The sequence below is a fragment of the Alosa alosa genome, chromosome 4 (genome assembly GCF_017589495.1).
Source record: "Alosa alosa isolate M-15738 ecotype Scorff River chromosome 4, AALO_Geno_1.1, whole genome shotgun sequence".
NCBI lineage: Eukaryota > Metazoa > Chordata > Actinopteri > Clupeiformes > Clupeidae > Alosa > Alosa alosa.
In genome coordinates this window covers 17,484,778-17,508,324 of record NC_063192.1, presented here as the reverse complement: position 1 = coordinate 17,508,324, position 23,547 = coordinate 17,484,778, and the positions used below count along the sequence as shown (strand labels likewise).

Genomic DNA, 23,547 nt, shown 5'->3' with positions numbered 1-23,547 from the left:
CTCTGTTCCTCATTCTAAATAGTATTTAGAAGTTTTATTCCATGAAAAAAATGTCATGGCTGCAAATTTACTTTGATATAACTACATCTTTAACTCATTTAATATTCAGTAGCCCCTTCTCTGACTACACAATCTCACTCCCAGCTCGTGATGAGAGTTCCTTAAGGCCAACGGCCACTGGCGACCACATTCACGTCTATGGGTTTGATGCTCAAGAGATCAATTTGATGCTCAGAGAACAATTTCGAAACTTTGGCGTCGACTCCGCCAGTGGGCTTTGCTCCATTAAAAGTAATGGATTTCTAAACTTTGCCGTCACTTGATCTGCGTCAGACGCCACCAGTGGGCATTGGCCTTTAGTGTTGTGGAGATCCAGGCTGTCAGATACCAAGCTGCTATTATGTCACTGCAGTTCAGGTGCAGTGCAGGTGGAAATATTCAGCCATGGTTTGACTGCTTATTTTGTTCGCGATATGCTGTATATCATACAAAATACACCATATGGACACTTTATCAAGGTTAAAAAGTTTACTGGAGGGGGTCTTTAAGGCAGCATCCAGTCTTTTTCAGGGAGATGTAAAGTGGTCACGGACGCTAGGGTCTCAGGCACCTTCTCAAGCTCTTATCCAGGGGAAAGGAAATGCTCTGGATCTGTAGTCTTTGAGGTTGTGCTTCCATACATCCATACAAAACCCCACAATTTCATCACAGCACTTGCACTGGTCGTTGGTGTCTTCAGCATCACAGCCCTTTCAGGCCTTTCCCCCTTCCCACAGTTAAAGGTAACACACCAACACACCTGGCCCAAGCTCAAGAAAATACCTTTGCATGGCAGTTCATTCAAGGTCTTTCTCCACTCAGCAGAATGGACAAAATTAAAAACACAAGAAAAGATTTTCAACATGTGTCCTGTTAATATGGCTTTATTAGTGTTGAATGAGTAGATTTTTAGAGATATTACTCTATCGAAAAAAATGTGTTTCCTTCGCCTTGGCTAAACAACCACAATTACAACCCTTAAGCACCTCTGCCTAGCCATAACTTGTGGGTTTCAGTACTCAAAGCACAAAACAGGATTTGTAATGCGCTGATGTTACCTGCTGTATAAAGTCTCATCACCCAAGATGACCTCTGACCTCATGTCATGTGTGGCGCTGGCCTACATTTGACTGGTGGCCTGAGCAGGCTCCTGGGGCTGGGTGGGCTTGGAGGGGGGAACAGGGATGGGGCGACGCTTACGCCTCGTCACACGCCCGCTGCGCCCGTTGAGGATACCCTGGGCTGCACCCTCTATCTCCGCTACATCCAACTGCAGCGCGTCTGATATTTCCTGTCTGGTTACGGCCACATACGCTGGATCTCTCGCCTGGGTCTCTAAACCACTGTTTTTCAGAGTCTATGGAAGCAATAAGAGGCCGTGTTTAATAGATGTGTTCTCCATATTACCACTGATTTCCTACTGCAAACACCTAAGGTTATTGGTTTGTTTATGTCTAGCTAACTCACCTCCTGGATCAGCTGGTCAGTAGCAGGGCTGTGCTCTTCCTGAGACTGGGACCCATAAACAGGGAACTGGAGACATCCAGAAAAAAGTGGGCACATTCATAAAACAACTATTGGTGATAGTTTTCAAAACTGGATAAATCGAGTTATGTCTAATACATAGAGATGGCAGTGCTGCTGAATATGTTACCTGGGTGATGTCTGTTCTGATGGGGATATCCGACAAGCGTCTCATCTGACTGGCCCTTGTGAGTGATTCTTCTCTCACAAATTCATCTACTGGAGAACCAACGCAAATGTTTGTGTTTAGGGATTGCTTATGCTGAGTCATGTTCAATATTATATATTTGCACTTCAAAAAAAAACAGAAATCATATTTGACTTCTTACCTTGTGTACTGTTCCGTGCATCTTGAGTTGTATAGTCTTTCTTCTCCTCCTCAAATGGCAGTTCACTCTCATACACTAATCTGCCAAGTGAAATCAGTATTTGTAGTTATTAGGTAAAATTACAGATCCACTGTTAGACTCAACAGCTCTCAGCTATGAAGATGTTAGAATGTGTCGATGGTGTTTTAAGCCCCCACGTCGACTTCAAGGCAGTACTGTGACCGTTGACTTCAAGGCACCTAACCCTAACCTTAACCCTAGTGCCTTTCATGCAGCGCTGCCTGGAAGACGACGTTGGGGGCTTAAAACACCATTGAGCGGTAGAATGTGTCGATGTTCTTGCACTGACCCTCTGGCAAAATTGGCAGCGTTGTTGTTGGTATTTGATCTTGTTGGAGTGACTGGGAAGAACTCGGAAGTGGTCGTGAAGGCCGAGGTTGGTGGGGTCTCTGTCTCATCTGGGCGGCTCTCGGAGAACTGCAGAGGCCTTTGGTTGGTCATCTGAGCATTGGTTGGGCTGCTGGCCTCTGGCTCCGCGTTGTGCCCAAACAGACCTCCAGTTCGCTGTTTAGCGCAAGTGGAAAGGCAGCGATCACTTAATGATCACTATCTCTAAAAATGCAGCTACAAAATGTGATTTTATTCCCTACTTTTCCATTTTTAGGATTCATTTTGAAAACAAAAAAATCGTTGGATATTAGGAGATTTGGTATGGATTTAGATAGATTCAGATAGATGTCAGATCTTGTCGAATAGTAAGAGATCAGAAGACCACATCAATATTCGCTTTTAACAGGTTCACTTATAGGGGCCCATTGCTCACCCTGTAGATGCCCTCCTCTCCAGCCTCCGCGGCTCGCTCCATCTCATCCTCAGCGATGAGGTCTCCTGAGATGGCCCGGTGCAGGTCTCCGCCCGCCTCCTCATCAATGCTGCGCAGGCCAGCCTGGTCAGGAGATTAGGTTAGGTTAAGTTAGATTACGTCAGGTTAGATTGGGTTAGGTAAAGGAGGAATACCAGGGAGGAAGGCCATGGAAAAAGATCATAAATCATAAGTGCAAGAACAGGTAGTGCTACACTGATAAAAGAGAAATTGAATGAAATTATTTTAATGTTGATTATTGTTATGATAACCTGTATTTCAGCTGCACTCCTCTTGCTTGGGCGGTAGCCATACAACTCTTCTTGTTGTTTCATGAACTTGCGGAAATGCTCCTGGAGCAGGAAGGTGGCGTAGAACTTTCCAACTGTCACCTCATCATCTGCAACCAATGACATGTAGGCACAGATTTGCATAAGCAGATAATGTTGGCTTTAGCCCCGTTTATACTGGGGGCCAAACCTGGTGCTTGAACTCAGTTCCTAGATCAAGAGGGGTTTATACTGTCCTTTATACTGTGCTAGGTTTAAACGGGGCCAAACCTGTAACTAATGCCATAGTAACAAGCCCTGCTCAACTGCCAGGGCCACAGATCAAGCACCGGGTGCTTACACATCACAATAAATGTTGCTACGGTTAGGTGTTTACTGCGGAATGTCGCACAGTGTCTTGTCTTGATGAATTTATGAATTTGGGCAGTTGGTAAAATGGCCCATGATAAGTGTAAACCCAGCAGGAACTCTAGCCCTGGTGCTTGTAGCCTAGGCCAAAATTCCTGGGCTTAAGTTCCAGGGCTTATGGAAATGTCTAACTCACCTCCCATGGGTGGAATCACCTGGTCCAGCAACTTCATACTGGTGCGTTTCCAAATCTTCTTGATGATGGCTCTCAACTCCTCATTGGCTTGTTCAAAGTTACCTGCCCAGACACAAATGACCTCATATGAGTTTAGATTGCCTTGCAGTTCCATATGTGGTGCTGAAATTATGGTGCCGGGACAAACCTTCTGTTTTAATATAGAGGGCTGTTCTGACAAGGGAAAACAAGGTTGCATTGAAGGTGACCGTTCCATCGCTGTTCAGTGGCATGTTCATACCAATCAAGCGCTAAGGAGCAGATGTGAAGAGATACAACAGAGATGCAAAAAGAGAGAGAGACAAAAGAGAAGTAAAAAACAAAGTTTAGTGATTTTTTGATTTTGGCAAACATTGATGATATTTGTACAAAGACTGATAAGGATAGGGGTAAGGATAGATTTTACATACCTTACATGCTGCCCGATGAGGGCAGAATTTACCAAAGCCCAATGGCGGCTGGATTCTCCGCAGAAGGGTTACAACATCCAAGTGTTTGATTCGGCCCCTACACATCAGCGAGATCAGAGAGAGCTGTCAGTAGGGTACCAGGTCATTCTCTGTGGGTACTAAATGGAAATCCCCACTTCACTTACGTGGCCTCTGGGTCATACTCCGCCCAGATCTTCTTGAACTCGTCCAGGTGGTGTGAGCCCAGGATGGACCAGTCACGCGTCAGGTAGTCAAAATTGTCCATAATGACTGCCACAAACAGGTTGATGACCTATATGGACAGCATTATCAAAACTGTCAGTCTTGTCAAACTGTTTTTAGGTAGCTCATCTAGAGATAAAGTCAAAATAAAAAGTAATGGTTGAGGCGTAAAGGAACAACTGGGACTATTATAAGTATTATTAATGCCGAGAATACCTTACCAAGTATAAGTATTATTAATCAGTGGTGTAGTCTATGTGACACACAGGACTACGCAGTATACCCACTTAAAAAGCATCACCATCTCAGTATATCCACTTAAAATAGGCAAGGATACGTATTACCATTTGGGATTGATCACAGTATACCCACTACAGCTAACTATACTACACCACCACTATTAATGTATACCAAGTATAAGTATTATTAATGTATACCAAGTATTATTAATGCTGTCATATTGATACATCTTACCAAGAAGGCACACAGCATGTAGAAGCTGAGGAAGTAGAAGACTGCAAAGTTGGACCCACATGTGTTCTCCTCCCCAGGGTGCACTGCTGCTTTGGGGTCACACAACTTCCCACTCATGCAGGCCAACATGATCCTGTGCCATCCCTCACCTGTGGCACTCCTGAGGACACACACAACCCACTGCCATCGCACACTTCCTCCAGACTCATATGATATGATGCTTGAGTTTGTTCTCGTGTCGGAATAAGTGGCCATACAGTATGCTTATGGCTCTAATCAAGGTTTGATTCATCACAAGCATGAAACTTCATGAGAAGCCACTTTGTGCCGTGAGACCTATGAAAACTCGACCGCACTCACCGGAATAGAATCAGGATGGCGCTGGGGAATGTTTGGAAGTGGTTGTTTCGATTGATCTCTGTGCCGTCCACTAAGGCTATCTTGCCGAATATCTGTGGGACCGCAGTAAAATGTAAAAACTTGCACAGTGCAGCTTGCACAGCATAGGAATGCACAGTGTGTTTATTTCACACTATTGTGTGAGAATGATAGTGCTTACCTGCATCCCCACGACAGAGTAGATGAAGAAGAGCATAATGATGAGGAGAGCCACATGAGGGAAGGTCTGTGGATTGGGCAATGAGACAGGAGGTCAGACATGACATGACCGTTACAACAGTGGTGTAGTCTGGATAGCTGTAGTGGGTATACTGTGATGTAGTCTTGTTAGCTGTAGTGGGTATACTGTGATCAACCCTAAATGTTAATATGTATCCTTGCTTATTTTAAATGGGTATACTGAGATGGTGATGCTTTTTTAAGTGGGTATACTGCGTAGTCCTGCGTATCACCGACTACACCACTACATTACAAACATTTCTGGTTTGGCGTTGTCAGGTAGATGTGTCTGCATGTATCTGAAAGTAGTGGAATGGAAGAGGAACTTTATAGAGGAGGGGTGTCAAACTCAAATTAGGCAGTGGGCCGGATTTGTTGGAATGAGACCTGGATGTGCTAGGATCTGCATGGGTATCAGAGAGTTGTTTGATGATATACTCCTTTACTATACCCACTTATGAGCAAACAAGTACAAATCATTTCATATACTGCTGCTCTTTCTCTCTTGAAATACCCATGTCAGCTTTTTTGGCCTCTTCCTTCCTAAGGATGGTTTGTAGTGCTAGGTTTAATCAATTTATCATATCATACATATATTGCTTATTATACATTGCTGAAGACAAATGGATGGATGAATTTTTTTCCAATCTTCCCTTCCCACCTAAAACATCTGGGGGGCCATGATACCTGCTAGCAGCCTGATCTGGACCTTAGGCCTTGTGTTTGACACCCCTGTTATAGAGTGTAGATGCTTTTGGCCTTTTCTTACTAGCTGAGAAAAGAAAAAGCAAATCAAAACTCCTGAACTTACCTGAAAAGACTTGATAAATGTCCACAGTAGGTTCCGTATGCCCTCTGATCGATGAAGAAGTTTTATCAGACGCATAACACGGAACAGTCGGAAGAATGTGATGGTAACACGGGCATTTTCTGCATCCTACGCAGCAAGAAAAGTAAACCATTCAGCAAACAACAGTTTCCCTATATTACTTTACAAAAAAATATACATTTGTATTGAGTACTTACTGCAATGGCTTGCAGCGGGTTGGTTTCCTGAAAAATAAGACATTGTTACATTATCACAATTACTGTAGAACTGCTCACATGATAAAAACACCTCTGAGATGCTACATTCCCTGAAGATTTGAAGATTAGTCAATGGTACATTCATGTATCAAACCAGCAAATGGAGGCATCAAGCTGTTTGAGCCTTATTACATCAACAGCAAAATGCATGAAGGCGAGGAGATGCCTGTTCGCAATGCTGCAGCACCACATAAAGCACCTTCTCATACACTGCATATGCTCATTAACATTCCACTGAAAATAACAGAGAGAAGACAGAGAAAGAGAGAGAGTGAGAGAGACAGACAGAGAATGAGAGAGACAGAGAGAGAAAGAGAAAGAGACAGAGCGAGAGAGATAATGTTGTTTTTGTTCTGATGATCAAGGCTGATGATCATTTCACATTCTTCCATCACTACATCCCTTCCCCAGAAATGTAGAACTGTTAGGCAAGGCAATTAGGTATAGGTATAAGTTTACAGAGCACATAAAGCATAAAATGTTCCTTGTAGAGACATTCTGCTTTTTTACACTTTAGTCACAATATACTGTATGCACCAAGCAAATGCTATTATATCCATACTCTATATATTCAACGACAAATCCACAGCTTGCATTAACACTACGCAGGGCAAGGGGAAACTAATAAATGCCAATGGTACAATTAGTAGAAAAATGCTCACTCAACAAGACCCATGCAATGTAGATGATATTTACAGCACAACCCTGAATGCAGTACAGTCCCCCACTGGAAGCAAGTGCTGCCTGAGAAGAAAAGATGCAGAAACAGTGACTCAGTGAGAGGGAAGAAAGGGGGGGAGAGAGAGAGAGAGAGAGAGAGAGAAGGAGAGAGGGAGGAGAGAAGGAGAGAGAGAGAGGGAGGAAAGGGGGAGAGAGGGAGGAGAGGGAGAAGAAAGAGAGGAGAGGGAGAAGAAAGAGAGAGAGAGAGAGAGAGGAGGGGGGAGCTGTGGCCGAGAGGTGACAGATTAGGGAGCGTATACACAGGTGACAATCACAATCTTGACAGTGGAACTGAGAACAGAGTGAAGTGACTGGGTTGAATGATATGATTTGTTCATATGATATGGTATGACTTTAGTATTGTGTCATGTCTGTGATAAATATGGGTGCCAAAGTACTTATCCCCCTAAAAGTCCAATAACCCTAATCCAACAAGAACAGTGAATATTGGGTGAAGAAACAGTGAACAATTCAATCAAAAAGTGCAATCTTTCAGGACATTTCATTTCAGACGACAATTTGGTGGTCTGACGATGAACGGGTGCACACTCCGTGCTGGCTAACATGTCTATGGATGGAGCATTCCAGTGTGCACAGATGAGCATGGAGCTGGAGATGCAGGAGCTGGACTTTCGCACATGTACTCAGGGGCCAATACTGACCCTCTCCATAGAACTAGTGCTGACACCCAAAGCTTGTTGGGGCTGCGGGATTGTAAACCTTTGTGTTAGAGTATTGGATAGAGAGAGTCCATGATTATCAGTTGGATAAGAATTGAGAATATTGCTGGGTTCCACTTAAATGTTTTGGAAGGCAAAGGATATAATCACAGACAAGGTAAAAGTAGCCAAGTTGCGTGTATTGTGAGAGCAGTTTCTACTTACATCCACTTCACTCAAGACCACATCAACAACACTGCCAATAACGATGAGGAAGTCAAAGACATTCCAGGGGTCTCCAAAGTAACCCTGAGTGTACAGAAAGCATAGATTATGAGAATAGGCGGGTAAAGGGCAATGCTTATTAATTTCTATAGAGAATGACTAGGTTTTGTCATCTGGTTGTCAAAGGTTGCCATGTTACCTTTATTTTAAAGGCAATCATCTTTACAACCATCTCCAGTGTGAAGAGGACTGTGAAGATGATGTTCAGAGTATCTGCGAGCTTGGTCACATTGTCTGACTGGTTACAATGCTGGAAAGCAGAGAAAATATTTACATTTTGCCCTCAGAGAGGCGCTTTTCTCCACAACAACTTAGATTAATTAGCACTTTGAGATTTCTTGCAAATGTAAAGTGTGTTACAAATAAAATGTATTATTATTATCATTGTTATTATTATTATTATTATTATTATTAATAATAATAATAGGCCTAATTATAAAAAGCAGACATTTAAAGGTTGTATCAGCGATAGCGGGGATACGTCACTTCTGTTGATGTTCAAACCAAAGACTCTAGAATCTTTGGTTCGAACAAAACAGAGAGCTAGTTCGCTACTCCCTCCCGTGCAATTAAAACTCTCCTAAACGCGCCGGTTATTGGTTGAAACACTTTATTTTGCTTTTGAGTGGGTTGCCAACCGTTGTTGGTGGCAATTGTTTTTGTGCACAGATCTTGGAGCCTAGGGTGCCTACAGAGACATGTTTTTTTGATGGCCTGCTTATGGGGCAGACAGCTAGCGGATCGTTAGGAAAGATTAGATAAATGTGATCATTTATGTTTGGGCCTTTTTTGGGCCAGAAATAGCTGATACAACCTTTAAGCAATGAAAACAAAGAGCCCCCAAACACCGTCACTAGAAAAGGACAGCTAACCTGTATCCCCAGACATAGTGTGTTCAGCATGATGAGGAAGAACATGAGGTACTCAAAGTAGCACGAAGTCACCAAGTACCAGAACTTATACTGGTAGGGGTTCTTGGGAATGTAGCATCTGAGAGGTCGAGCTTTCAGAGCATACTGCACACACTGACGCTGAGGAAACAAGAGAGAAGAGCAGGCGATCAAAATTCTCAAAAAGCTTCATATTGAAAAACATTTTTAAAAAAGTGTGTACAATTGCTCTCCTTCAAACTAATGTGAATCTGAATGAAAAGGAAAACGTACCTGGTTTTTGTCCAGCTCACAGTCCTGATATTCATCTTCTCCTTGTGTTCTGAAGGTGACAATGACAAAACCCACAAAAATGTTCATCATGAAGAAGGCAATCAGGATGATGTAGATGATGAAGAAGATGGAGATATCCACGCGGTTGTTAAAAATAGGACCCATGTCCTCTTTGTCAGAGTCGATGGCTTTGTACAGCAACCTGGGGGCAATACAAATTCACCATTTATCATTCATATCTGATGTGGATGCACATTTTGAGAAAAAAATGCAAATATGAACTTTACAAAAGTTTGGCTATGGACTGGTTTTATTTCTATGTGTGTTCATAAAGAATTTTGAAATGCCTAAATACTATCATGCAATGTTGTAAAGTACAACTGAAAAGTCTCCGATGGCCACTATGATTCCCCAATACTTACTCTGGCCAGCCCTCAAGCGTAGACACAGTGAAGAGAGCCAGCATGGCATTGAAAATGTTGTCAAAGTTGTAATCATTGTTGATCCACTCGCGTGGTCTGACCTCAGTGTCATATAGAGAATTCTGCAAATGCTTTACGAAGGTCCCCCTGAGAGACAGGCAAAAAAGGAAAACAGTTATTTCACCAAACCATCAATTTGCAAGATAGAAGCAGAAATGGAAGCAGAAAACATAGTTAACATGACATTTTAAAAATAATATACAGTACACATATTTTCATTTCAAAATATCCCAGAGTAGGCTACTCACTGACACTCTGCTTCGGTTAGTTTGAAAGGGTCGGTGCAGGTGTAGAATTTCCCCTGAGAAAGAGAAGAAGAATTTACTCCAGCCAACATTGACCAATTAAGTTTTAAGATAAAATAAGTTGAGTCTGAGGTTGAGGTATCTTACCTTAAAAAGTTGTACACCTATACAGGCAAACATAAAGTCTAGTACCAGCGTGACTAGAATGATGTTGCCAATACTCTTGACAGCAACGAAGACACACTGGATGACATGCTGTATAAAAAAGCAATGTTTCAGATACAAGGTTACAATACATTTCAGATTATTGTTGGACATTGTTATTTTTCAGTCAATGAAACTAATTTACCTTTAACCCTTTGGCTCTGTTTAAAGCTCGTAACGGTCGAAGTATCCTCAACACCCTGAGAATCTTCACCACAGAGATGGCACTGGACCTGCAGAAAACAGAGAACCATACTGTAAGAAACATGCAATTTTTCAGGAATTATTTTGCTGCAGCACTCATATTCAGTAAAAAAATCAGAGGGGCAGCATTTATTACCATATATTTAGATGGTTGAATATGTTGTTAATGTATGTGATATCACTCACTCCAATCCAAAAGACAAGAGGGAAACAATCACAACAACAAGATCCAAGATGTTGAAGGAGTTTCTGCAGAAAGAGCCCTCATGCAGAAATGCGCCATAAACAGTCATCTGCATCACAAAACAAAAAGCTCATAATCTTACCAATAAATCAAGAAAGATAAATTTACACTCATGACACAATCAAAGTACAGAATTTCAATTATTACCTTGAGCATAATCTCAATGGTAAACACAGTGGTGAAGACGATATCAGCATAGGCCAGGATCTGTGGGAGACAGAATTAAGTCAAGTCATGTCAAGTTTTCAGATTCAGAATTTGTAACTCAGTGCAGTTAGCAGAAGGCATCTGAGAACAATCACTGGCTACAGTTGGGGCCTGTTTTGATGTCATCCGAAAGTTGGTTCCAGAGCTGAATTGCATAGTAGCTACAAGCTGCTTCACCATGTTTAGTTCTAACAGCAGGTTTTACTAACAGGTTTTTTCGCTGAGACCTTAGAGGTTGAGAAGGTGTGCACTGCTGAAGCATGTCTGATAGGTATTTAGGTCCTGCTCCTGAGTTTTTCTAAATCATGTTTTGACATCACAAATGATTTATTCTCTCTTGGGATGAAAAATCAGAGATTTTGTAAGTGGGCTGAGTTCCCCTCACCACACAAGTGGGCGCTAGTGAAACAGCTCAATGACTTGGACATTTATAACTACGGTAAGTGGAGATGAGATTATCACCATGAAATGTATCAGTGGAGAAATCAAATCCACTTTTAAAGTGTAATTTCTTCACACCTTATTCCTGAAGGACTTGGGATCGATGGGGTCTTCAGCAGCCAGGGAGATACTGCTGAGGAGAATGAAGAGCAGGATGAGGTTGGTGAACTTGGTGTGGTTGATGATCCGGAAGCAGAGCTTACGAAACCTTTCAAGTGGGAACAAAACACAAGACAAACATCAGCAAGTATCAGTAAAGTCAGTCTAACAGTCATGTTACTGTTACTGTTACTGATACGATCACTCTTGTCTATGACTGGTGATGGTATTTGACTAACTTGTTCTCCGGCCCAAAAATGTAGAAGGAGCTGGCCTGGGGCAGGGGAACGGCCTCCTCTTTGAGCTGCAGGTCGGCCATGGGTCTGGGCCTCGGGCTCTCTGGGATCTCTGGTTCCTCCTCCTCATCATCACCTGGTTGAGGAAGCTCAGGTAAGTTACAACACTCTCCACTGGACTTGCCCCTGCATGGACCAAAAGTACTACTCCTGCCTCTTCATTGACCATATCTACTTTAATTCCTTACATGTATAATCTACATATTTAAGATCAAGCACAATTGAATTGAACTAAGATGCATGATGATAGTACTTTCATAATCAGAAAAACTCTTGTCGCAGCAACAGCTTAATTTGCAGTGTCACAGTAAATGATCAAATGCATTAAAGATACAATTAACCAACCACATATCATAATCACAACAGACAGTATTGTTAACACTATCACCTCTCAGATCTTTCACCATACATTTTATGTTGTTTTAACATTAAAACTGCATTAAAATGTTCTGTATTTAAGATGTACTGGTTTGAGTGCTTGAGTGTGATGATTGTGAACAGTGTATGTATTTAGATGTTCACAAAACTGGGCCAATGGGGTTTCATAGTTGTTCACAAGCACAGAAGCTTGTGGCTACACATCAGACATGGCTTTTTATAGTGGGGCACAACCCTACACCCCATGGCCATGTTTAGAGAGACACACTTAATTTAAACCATCCACTGACACATATTGCTACCAGTCAGCACACCACACCAAAGAGTATCTGCACTATAAATGTAATTTTAGCAGTCAAATGCTGTGTAATCGGCAGTATACTGTAAATGGACCCAAAGCCGAATGCATTGCATTGACTCATTTTCATCTATCAACAGTCATGCCAACAATTCAGTTTTGGTTTTGGTCCTTAAGGTATCCAGGGTGCGTATCTGAGTTTTTTCCCTAACTCAAATCCAGGTTAGGCTCTCCCACTACCAACCCCTTCTCTTCTTAACTTGGGTTCGTATCCAATTTCTAGGGGGTTACCCACCCAAACTCTGCCACCTCTTAACCCTGAATAGCCTGTGGCATGCCATAGTTTAATGGAATTGATGTTTATATAATTTGACAGTGCATCATTCAATGTGCATGTCAGATTTTTTTAAGCACATCTTGAGGTGTATCTGTTGACTCTGGTACTGACATGTGGCCTATCCCATTTTGAGTATGGAGGATGCCCATTTGACCACCCCAGTGAAATGCTCATGAAAATGTTGCTGCTGCTGTTGCTGTTGTTGTTGTTGTTGTTGTTGTTATCTGTATCGGTATGATGGTTGTAGTGCTTCCTGTTGTGTTAGTTTGTTTTGTATTCAGCACTTGCATGGGACAGTGTGTAATTTGAAAAGTGCTATGGAAGGTCTCTAACTGATAGTACAAAGAATTTACTTTCTTGTGCATATCTAAAATTAAAAAATGCCCCAAAACACTTCAGCATGAGGTCAAGAGAAAACTTATTAGAAGAGATTATTATGTGGCAAAAAGTGTACCAAATCTTGAACATTGAACCCTCTGTATGAGGCTAATGTAGTGGGTTAATGCTAGTGCGCTCAGACCATTACCTGGGAAGTCAGCGGTGGGGAAGGGGTCCTTCACTTCATTCACATTTGATTCAAATTCATCTACTTTCATCTGAGTAAGAAGACACAGCACAGCAAAGTGGACTTATTGGACTCGGACTACTTTAGTTAAATGTTTGAATTCATCAAGATACATAATAAGATACATTCAATAAGAAAATAAATACTAAATGAAAATGAAAACCAACAACAACCCCCTACTCACCACATTTGCACACCTACCTTAGCTGTTGTAAGCATTCCCTCGGCTGCCTTGGCCCGCTGCTCTGCCAGTTTCCTGGCCAAAGCCGCCTCCCTATCTTCACCCCTGTCTGTCAGATTTGGTCTGTTACAATAAAACAGAAGATAAATCTATGACTGCCCATTTCAATATTCACATTATATTCTGCTTAGTTGTGCAGTGGTGCTGCCCTACTCACTGATTGTGCTCAGACTGTGAGTCTTTTCCTCACCTTTGTAGCTTCTTGCGCATCTTCTCCTCCTCCTTCTCCTTTTGAGCTGACGTTAGGCTCTCTGCCTCTGTGAGGTTGTCAACAGCAATGGCAAGGAAGACGTTCAAAAGGATAACTGCCGACAGAAAGTTTAGGAAACTACAAAGCAAAGCTACCAGATGATAAGTAGGCTACAACCACTCCACACACACACAGTTTAAAACACACCCACATTTACTGAACAAAATGATGTGAAATGAACTTATTAAGGATACAGTTTCCACAGACGTAAAGGATAACAAAGTATATGCTGACGAGGATCCCGGGAAAAGTTGGCCCTCCATGAGACATTACACCATCATACATGATGGCGTCCCAATCCTCTCCTGTCAGGACCTGGAAAGACCATCACCAGCCGTTATCAAAGAGTTACTTAGAGACCTGTAGACCTGGTTTCCTGACAGACATGATATACCAGAGTACACATAATTGACATCACATTTAATAGTAAGCTGAAATTCATCTGCTGAGGTTTAGTAAAGCTACAGGGGCTATACAGCTTCATAAATGCCCAAGTACTGTTTGTACTCTCAGATTTATTACCTGGAAAACACTGATCAGGGCTTGAGGAAAGTTGTTGAAGTTGCTCCGTCGCACCACCCCGTCAGGGAAGTTGAACTTGCCCCCAAACACCTGCATACCCAAGAGCGCGAAGATGACGATGAAGAGGAAGAGGAGCAGGAGAAGGCAGGCAATCGAGCGCACAGAGTTCAGTAAGGACGCTATGAGGTTATTGAGGGATGTCCAATGCCTGACCGCCACAAATGGACAAAAGAAGAGTTCAGTGATATCAATTAATTAGTGATTTTTTATTGTGCAGTTTTATGAAATCTTGATTGCTAAGGCTAGCTAAGTCACACACTGTTCCACACTATTGCACTTTGGTTCTGGGGGGTATTCCAAGTACTTGGTTTAATGACAAACCTGGGTAAGTTAACTCAGAGTAAGTGGTTCATTCCCCAAACAAAACAATACCATAGGGCTCTTGTTGTTGGAGGTTTACCACTTAGGCTACTCTGAGTTAATTTACCCTTTACATACTTGGAATAACCTGCAGGTCTCCGAATGTTTACATCTTGTATATATAAATACCTGGTGTATGGTCGTTTTTTTATTCAGGTCTTGTGGGTTTAATACCAACAGCAGCCATTTTAGCGAGCATGTGCTTCAGTCTGTAGAATACTTACTTTGTGAGTTTAAAGATGCGCAGCAGTCGCATGCACCTCATCACCGAGATGCCCAGAGGGGTCATGACCCCAGCTGTCACTAGAATGATCTCCAGAATGCCAACCACCACCACAAAGCAGTCAAAGCGGTTGAGGATGGACATAAAATAGGCCAGCAGGCCAAAGGCATACATCTTCATGACCATCTCAATGGCAAACAGAGTCAATAGGATTCTGTTGGCAATATCTACAACAAAGAGGGTGGCTGTTAGTCCAGGAGAGTTACCCTACTAAGACGGACATGTAGCATTGTAAATATTTGATTTCTGAATTGAAACAGACCTTGAAACTGTGTGAGTGTGTCCGACTGGTGATGATGCTCCGTGGCGATGGCCAGTGTGTTTAGGAGGACGGTTAGGATAACGAATCGGTTAAAGATCTTGGTCTTCACACAGATGATGCATTTTTGCCGCAGAACTCGGTGCCAGCGGCGTGCCACGCGACTGCAGAGGGAGCAAGCAGAGGGAGCTTGTGTCGATGATGACAAAAGACAAGTTCTCACCCCAAATTATAGCACTTTCCTGTGTTCATACTTACTAGAAGTAGACTAAACGGCTCATTCCTTCCATGTTAAACAGGCTGTCTGTCTCTGAGCCATTCTCATTAAGTGGAAGCAGTGCTAAGATGGAGAATAAAAATAACTAATTAATTTAGTTTGTGCTAAATTTATTACTGTACATTCATTGTTGGATGCTTTTATAGATTTTATAGATTGACACAGCTTGTAAGCTTCTGCAATGTACAGTATATCGTACCTGACAATTGGCCAAATGTGATAAGTACAGAGCTTCAGATATCCATAAGCAAGGTGCAAATGTTTTTGAACAAAATGAGAGGTAGGCTATAGTGTATCTGATTTACCTTTCCCCTCCCCACAGCCCATGACCTCTGCTTGAGTGATCCACTCCATGTAACCCTTTATGTCTTCATCCAGCTGCTGTCTCTCTCTCAACTTCTGGAACTCTCCCCTGGATCTGGCCTTTTCACGTTCTTTGGAGAACTCCCTAGAAAGAACAAAAAGTATAAAGAAGACCAGTTCCAATAATCCAAAGTGTGAATTACGATTGAAGTTATAATGAATGGAGAAAAGTGAAAATCATCATACCCGCTCAGGACTCCCAGAACAAGGTTCAGCATAAAGAAGGAGCCGAGCAAAATGAGACTCACAAAATAAATCCAGGCCCAGTCTTTACCAATGGCGTCATTCACCTGGAGGATAAAATGCCACACTTTCACTGTTTCACAAGGTGAAATACTGAAGTATAAATTAGCATATGTAAATTATTATTATTATTATTATTATTATTATTAGAGTTTATTTGATAGGGACAGACTAACTGAAAACAACATGTATCATGGGGTTTATGCTAATTTACAACACAATAAATACAACCAAATGGCCTCTTTGATAGGTGTTTGCGTATCCAACTACAATCCCAAATCAGAAAAAGTTGGGACGCTGTGTAAAATGCAAATAAAAACAGAATGTGATAATCTGCAAATCTCATAAACCCATATTTATCTGCAAAATTTTTTGACACAAAGTCCCAACATTTTCTGATTTGGGGTTGTACATGTCTATTGCAAGGATGCATTACGCAGTCATGTATCAGAGAGCACTGATGCCTTTACCCAGTAGAGAACATTAGTCCAACTCTCAGTGGTGATGCACTGGAAGACAGTGAGCATGGCAAAGCCAAGGTTGTCAAAGTGAGTGATGCCATTATTAGGACCTGGCCAGCCTCCGCGGCACTCTGTTCCGTTGATGGTGCAGCGGCGCCCATGGCCAGCCTGGGCACAGGGGGCGGGCACCTCATTCTCCACAATCCCGTAGATGTCTGTGACAGAAAAGGAACATCACTGGCACCTAGCATCTGGCAGTTAACTAATTAACTACCTAACTAGCTAGCTAACTGCAAATCTGATGGACTGATTGTCCAGAGGTTACTGAGACGTCTCAAAGCACGACCTCCTGTCTGGCCTCTCCATGTCTGAATGCTTGTGTCCCCTGTGTCCTCAGGACTTGCCTGTTCCTTTATAGTAGCAGGTCTTATGCATCTTGCACTTGAAAAGCTCCAGGCCCATGATGGCGTAGATGGTGACCACAAGGAAGACCAGCAGGGCCACGTGGAAGAGAGGCAGCATGGCATAGATGATGGAGCTCATCACCACCTGCAGACCTGGAGGGGAATGTCAAGTGCAAGTCAATAAGCCATGAACTGGTGGTGTTTAGCCAAGTCTGTGGAGTTAGTTTGCCCTACTCAGGCGTTGGTCATTGTAAACCAAAACAAGGCTACAGGGTACACAACCCATAGGATTGTTGTGTTGTATGCATTCGCCAGTGGGTGGCGAAAATGCATTAAAGCTGCAGTTGGCAAGATTGTTTTGATCATATTCACTGAAACCAACACTATGCTCCGACAGAACAACATAAATCAGCCAGTTTTAGAAACAACCCGCACTTCTACCTCCACCTAGAGCCTGTTATTTGTTTTATCAAAATCCACAGCTCCCGTTTTTTCTGGTCCAATCAGAGCAGGGCTGTGTGAGATCTGACTGTCAATCACAGTCTGGTGCAGTCTGGTGCGCAGTGACGAGCACAAACTCGATGAAAGGGTGCTTGGTGGTAGTAGGGGAGGGGCATGAGAGTTGTAAACATTCAACAAGTCCCCTCAATCTGTCAGACTTGCCAACTGCAGCTTTAATGATAAAGTCTGTGTACCTTGTAGCCTCGTTTTGGTTTACACAATGGCCGCCACGTAAATAAGGCGAATGGAGTCTGTTTTTGGCCTATGATCAGTTGCATTGTCTTACTGGGGACACCAGTGATGAGGCGCAGGGGTCGCAGGACTCTGAAGGCTCTTAAGGCTTTTATGTCAAACCCGCCTCCCTTCTCCACTGGATGCCCACCTATTTTGTTGATGGAGTCCACAAAGATAGTGAAGAGTCTGTGGGAACAGTAACGTCGGCTTAGTTTCACGTACTTACAGTTCACCGTCTACCTCTACCAGTTGTTTGTGAGCATTAAGAATTGGTATGTGCATTTCACACAATTCACTTGTTATGGGATACAGAGATGCCAAACATTATTGAGAAGTCATTTGTACATGGCGAAAACATGCCTCTTTGGAAGGCTGAACACATTTTTAAGATATATCACATTCAGCTTTATCTTACCCCATAAAGACAATGACAAAGTCCAAAATATTCCAGCAATTCCGTAAATACGCCCCTTCATGGAGTAGTAATCCATATGCCACTATCTTTGAAAAGCACTCCACAGTGAAGATGAACAGAAAGATGTATTCCAGAGTCATCTGTTTGAAAAGAGACCACAACATAGGTCAGCTGATAAACAGTCAATAATTGCATTGCAAGGACTCTCACACTTAATTTTCACTATATAGTTTGTGTTTGTTGTATATACTGTACAGTAAGAACACTTTTTACTCACCATTGATTCAGAGCCATCAGAGTAATTTACTATTTACATCACAGTAATTTACATTAAATTACTAGTAAGTAGTTACCGACTAGTAAGTTAATGAGCAAGAGGTCTTTGTGAATTTAGAAGCTCACATTGTTTAGAAACAAATATTTTTGTTTTTAACTTTGGCAGTGACTGGGAATGGAGGAGGCTTGTCCCTGACAACGCTGTGTGAGACTTCTGTGTTACTCTGTTTACTGTGACTGGCAGCCATCAGGTGTGGAGATGCTAGCTTAGGCTTAGAGTAGCCCACTGCAATCTCCTGCCTTCATTCATCTCCTCAAGTCTTTCCTTTGAATAAATTATTATTTAATATTTAGGAAGAAATCAAAATGACAGTACAGTAAACCTTAAAATTCATGTCAAAACCCAATAGTGTATTTACATTATTAAGAACTCCTCCTCACTCGTTTGATGTTTGTCTTGATATTGTATCCTGAAATTGAGAGCAAACTGCTTGTGTGGAGGGCGTGTGCAGTATATCAACACAGGGCAGCACATTTACTGTGTATATTTGATTGATGTGAATTACACAGTCTCCAGAAGCGTGCGTGTGTCTGATAGGTGACACTGTACCCAACCTACTTCTAAGGGCCCACTGGAGCGGGTTGGTCAGCCCGTCTCAGCCCTCCTCCTGTTTCAGGACACATAACAGGGATGGTGCTGCTGGAAGCCGTAATGGGGACGATGGTCAACTATTAAGTTATGGACGAAATCAGGACACGCCATTGGAGTCAAATGTAATCCAATGACGGCAGAATACTACTGGTGACATGAGGATATGACTAAATGACATGGCACACACCCCGAGTGACCTGAATACTTTATGGCTTTAAGGCATTCAAGAATCTTGATGTTGTTGGACTGCCATGAAAAACAGGAGATTGTTTCTCATCTTATTTCTACTGATGTTTTTTTTTCATCACCTGTAGTTACAGTTGTATGTAGGGATTTATAACTTGCATTTGGCCTTGCACTGTTCACTTAAGTATTTGAATGAACTACAGTACCTTATTGACAGTAACGAGCATATTTGTTTTTGTTCAACAGAGCTTCTATGGGATCAACATAACAAACTGAGCAATATGAACATGTTGTAGCCAGCCCTCCTGAAATTCCCCACAGGTCTGGAGTTTATCTTTAAAACCCAATCTCACATCTGAGGAGTATGCTCCCCTCAGCGACGTCAGAGCCCTCGGCTCCTCAGTTTCTTCGAGCGTGAGCTAAATATAAAGCGCACAACGCAAAGTGGTCTTACCAGGAGGGCCTGCACCTGCCACTCGACTTTAGTCTCAGTTTCAAAAACACATCAGGGATTCAGAGTCACAGACCATGTATAGTTGCCTTTCTCCAATATTCTCATCACATGTAGAAACGCTCATCCCTCATGTTTTTGAGACCTTTCTGTTTCATGAACACTTCCCCTCCTCCACCACCGTATAGACTTTTTCCCCCCTTCACTCTTTGTTTTGCTTTGACTCTGTAAAGCGATCTTGAGTTTGAGAAAAGCACTATATAAACAAAACTTATTATTATTATTCTGATTCATCATGGCCCATGAAGTGGCCATCGAGATGCTCATCACTGGGTTCATCGTAAAGTAGATGCCAGATATATTCATACAAACTGAGATACTGTTAAGTACATCAGCAAAACATGTTTAAACTCCGAGCTCATGCTTAACAAATTCAGTGGGTTATTAGATGTACTGTATAACAGGCCTTGTTCAGGTTGGATTATCTGCTAGTCTGCTAGTCTGGGTTTGGACAAGATGAAAGAAATTAAACCAGTTTACTTGCATTTGTCATTTTGATGACTTAATGATAAAGTGTGAGTTATTATGCCTCCAGGAGACATGTATTCAGGATAATGGCATTACTAAAATATTGAGGATTTGTTTTATCACAGTTTAAAAACTACATTATTTATAGAACCTAATTCAAACCCATATTATTTATTTGACAACACATCTCATAATTGCTAAACAAGATGTTAAACTACATTAAGTTACATTGAGGGCATAATTCATGTTCACTAGAATCTGCTCTGTATCTTACAAGTAAGAATATTTTATTAATGAATAAATCTTGCAGCACCTCACTAAAATCTTAAAAACTATAATGGCCGGGTGAGGATAAACACACACACATACAGTAAACAGCACTGACCAACATAACGCTGACTCAAAATACGTAAAAACAAGTGATGTATGAAAGTATGAAAACAAGTATAAGACAGCAATGCCACTGACACTGAAGCTTTCCAATGTCTAATCCCTTCTCATCATACTGAACAGTGTGGGTGTAAAGGTCTAAGTTCACTCACTAAGGTGGAGTTGGTGTTGTTTGTGTCCTCTTCAGGCAAGGGCAGGAAGATGGCCAGGGAAATACAGTTAGCCAGGATAGTCAGCAGGATGATAACCTCAAACGGTCTGAAAGAAAGCGCTTAGGGAAAAACGGCAAAACCACTGAGATTATGATATGGGGATTGTGTAACATAGCAACTGTGTTGTTTGTTTACTCGAAATAAAAGAAAGTTATACATTTTTGGCCTTAGGCTTATATCTAGTCATAACTATTTTTTTTAATTCATACCTTGCAAAGACTGATATAACAAAAATCCTGCATTAATTGCAAGTGTATTTTCAGTGGTAAGTGGAAATCCCATGGAAGTTGATAAGACCTTAGCCTGCAGCTATTTCCAGACCTACAAAGTAAGATGTTTTAATTTGGATTTTGGCTCCATTCAGCTTCCTAATACGCCACCCCCCTTATTTTTAGCAATGGAAAAAGCCCAGTGAAAATAATGATCGCTCTGAACTCGTAGCATATGGGAACTCACTAGGAATTACCAAAACACTGTTGAAGGGTTAAGAGTTCTTGTTAGTGTCACAAGTGGCATGACACATACTGTATACTACCACCATCGTCTGTTTATATGACCACCCTGAAACAGCACACCTAAAGCACAACATATATCTGCCCCCCTCTGCCTGACTGTAACCCAGCCTCCCGCTACGGTACGTGTGCATATCCACCAGTAGAGGGCAATGCTGCAGAATTCCCCTGCCATCTCAGCATCATGTCGTCTGTGATGCGAGTGAACAGCTGCAGCGTCCCAGTTATTAAACCATTCACACACAGTGCACTAACTAAAGGCCTTGAATTTATAATTACCGACCGGCAATTAATAACCCTACCCTGTCCCACTGGATCTACTTCTGAATCTGACAGGATGTTGTTAGGGATTGTGTTTGTACTTTCACACTGTTAACTAGAGTCATTTAGAGTAGGTAATGACTGAGAACAATGTTCCTTAGTATTGCATGTGAAATATTCAATATGAAATGAACTATGATGCTACTATATTCATATCCTTTTCTATAACTCATTTAAGCCCTTTGTTTTGAGAGAAATGTCATGCTTTGAATGAAGACAACTACACACTAACATTTTTCAAAAGTGTTGAATATATTAGACAGAGCACATAGCTCTTACGTACAAAGGTGACTCAAACATAAGAACCCCCCTAAAAAAATAAATAAAATAAAAAACCTCTCTCTGATATTTTGGTCCACCATTTTTTAAACAATATGGACACCAGCTGGCCAGTTATCACCAAATTAAAGGGCCTCATTGAAGCCTTTCACTGGTGGCCCTAAATAGCCAGAGGTTAGGCCGTGGATAAGCACCCCAGACAGCGACAAGGCCTTAACTAAATGCTTTAAATCTACTCTGGTAGGTCAAGTGCATGCTAAACATCTTGACACCCTCCGCCCCCACCCCTCCTGCTATTGTCAGCCATGCAGACATGACAACACCAGAAGAAAGAGGGGTGTCCACAGCTATGTCAACTGTGCTCCCCCCCCCACCACCACCCATCCTCTCTCTATTTAAATGTTACTGTATGCCCCAATGGATTTATAGCAGCCAGTGGACTAGTGGTTTGGTTCTTTCTCTCCCCCTCTCCAGAAGACAGATATCATGCTTTGCATGCACGTATGTTGGTGAATATACATTATGTCTTTCCTGTGTGGATGGATGACCTAATGTACAATTGTGGTGTCAGCTTTAGACTGGCTATTCAGCTTCATATTACCCTTCTTTGCTGTTGCCTTGCTGTTTAGCACCCTAGTTTAGCTGCTGGCTCAGAGGCAGTGTGCATGTATTCTAAAGAAGATCATTGTGAAGGATACTTCCACTCCACAATGTGGATGCAGGCCTTGCGGAAGGGGTTCTTCAGCGTGAAAAGGAAGAGGGAGCGGGCGGGCCGCGGGTTTCCCCCCGTGGCCTGAAGCTTCTTCATCTTCTCCCTCTGCTTCCTCTTCAGCTCCTCCTCGTTCAAGACGACGGGCGCACTGCCACCCTCCATGTTGGCTGCTCCCACTCACAAAAAACACACTCAATCCAAGACAATTTTTGTTTTAAATAGAATAAAATAAGGCACTTGTGTCTAGTTGTCCAGATCCAATGCAAATTTCCCTCCAAACACGTGACCAAAGTCCTTTTGTCTTCCCCCTCACTGCAGCTTCATGACCAGTGGCGTTGCTGTACGTCCGAACGGAGCTCCTGTTTTTCCACCACCTCTGCGACCCTGCGTTCCCCACCTCAGTCCCTGGATCTCTCTGAGGAACAGGGGCTGCCTCCCTTCTTGGCCCTGCACTCTCCACTCGAAAAATTACACCAGGCAAGGGGGAAATTAGAGGAGTGGCGAGCAGGAGGAGCAGTTGGCCTGAGGTTTATATATAGACTGTGAGGTCTGACTGGCCATGCTTGGGGTTGGGGGGCCGGGGGTGGTTGAGGTGGGTGGGGAGTTGTCAAAGTTGGGGTGGGGAGGGTGAGGGTGTGTAGGTGGGTGGTGGAGAGAGGGGGCAAGTCCAAGGGGGTGGGGGGTGGGGTCTGGGGTAGTAAGGGCAGGCTCCTGAAGCAGCAGAAAGCAGAAGCCACCAAAACGCAGCTGTCGCACACCACTGCTCTCTCCTGACAAAATCATTGCAGATGATAGACGTGAGGACCAACCGGAGGAGAGCACGGGGATAGTAGTAGAGGGGTGGGGTGGGACGGGGGACTCACACATCAA

At 42.6% G+C, this 23,547-nt stretch overlaps 1 protein-coding gene across 1 annotated transcript; it reads right to left on the bottom strand.

Moving 5' to 3' along the window:
- Positions 1-905: 905 nt before the first annotated feature.
- On the bottom strand, positions 906-23,148 carry cacna1sb (calcium channel, voltage-dependent, L type, alpha 1S subunit, b). Its single transcript, XM_048240455.1, has 45 exons — positions 22,664-23,148; positions 20,794-20,899; positions 18,159-18,298; positions 17,796-17,929; positions 17,009-17,161; positions 16,614-16,819; positions 16,087-16,190; positions 15,843-15,985; positions 15,519-15,600; positions 15,264-15,424; positions 14,943-15,168; positions 14,299-14,506; positions 13,971-14,091; positions 13,717-13,831; positions 13,487-13,589; positions 13,247-13,316; positions 11,651-11,783; positions 11,391-11,520; positions 10,812-10,871; positions 10,607-10,713; positions 10,362-10,449; positions 10,160-10,267; positions 10,016-10,068; positions 9,708-9,854; positions 9,286-9,487; positions 8,995-9,153; positions 8,262-8,372; positions 8,063-8,146; positions 7,155-7,202; positions 6,399-6,425; positions 6,184-6,309; positions 5,314-5,379; positions 5,115-5,206; positions 4,755-4,914; positions 4,223-4,350; positions 4,038-4,134; positions 3,776-3,878; positions 3,589-3,690; positions 3,027-3,154; positions 2,716-2,838; positions 2,242-2,456; positions 1,893-1,972; positions 1,694-1,782; positions 1,507-1,572; positions 906-1,396 (listed from the first exon to the last, which is right to left on the bottom strand). Exons 1-45 carry the CDS (start codon positions 22,837-22,839, stop codon positions 1,160-1,162), a joined length of 5,517 nt encoding a protein of 1,838 aa, XP_048096412.1. The 5' UTR covers positions 22,840-23,148; the 3' UTR covers positions 906-1,159.
- Between the last annotated feature and the right edge of the window lie 399 nt (positions 23,149-23,547).

What these genes read in the sequence shown, in the direction of transcription:
- cacna1sb (XM_048240455.1), bottom strand. Translation starts at nt 22,839, where the DNA reads ATGGAGGGTGGCAGTGCGCCCGTCGTCTTGAACGAGGAGGAGCTGAAG. An exon ending in TTTGTCATTGTCTTTATGGG is followed by an intron (nt 17,930 to 18,158) that starts GTAAGATAAAGC and finishes CTGTTCCCACAG; the next exon opens with ACTCTTCACTATCTTTGTGG. An exon ending in GCTGCCAATTTTGCCAGAGG is followed by an intron (nt 1,973 to 2,241) that starts GTCAGTGCAAGA and finishes TTCACTTGGCAG; the next exon opens with ATTAGTGTATGAGAGTGAAC.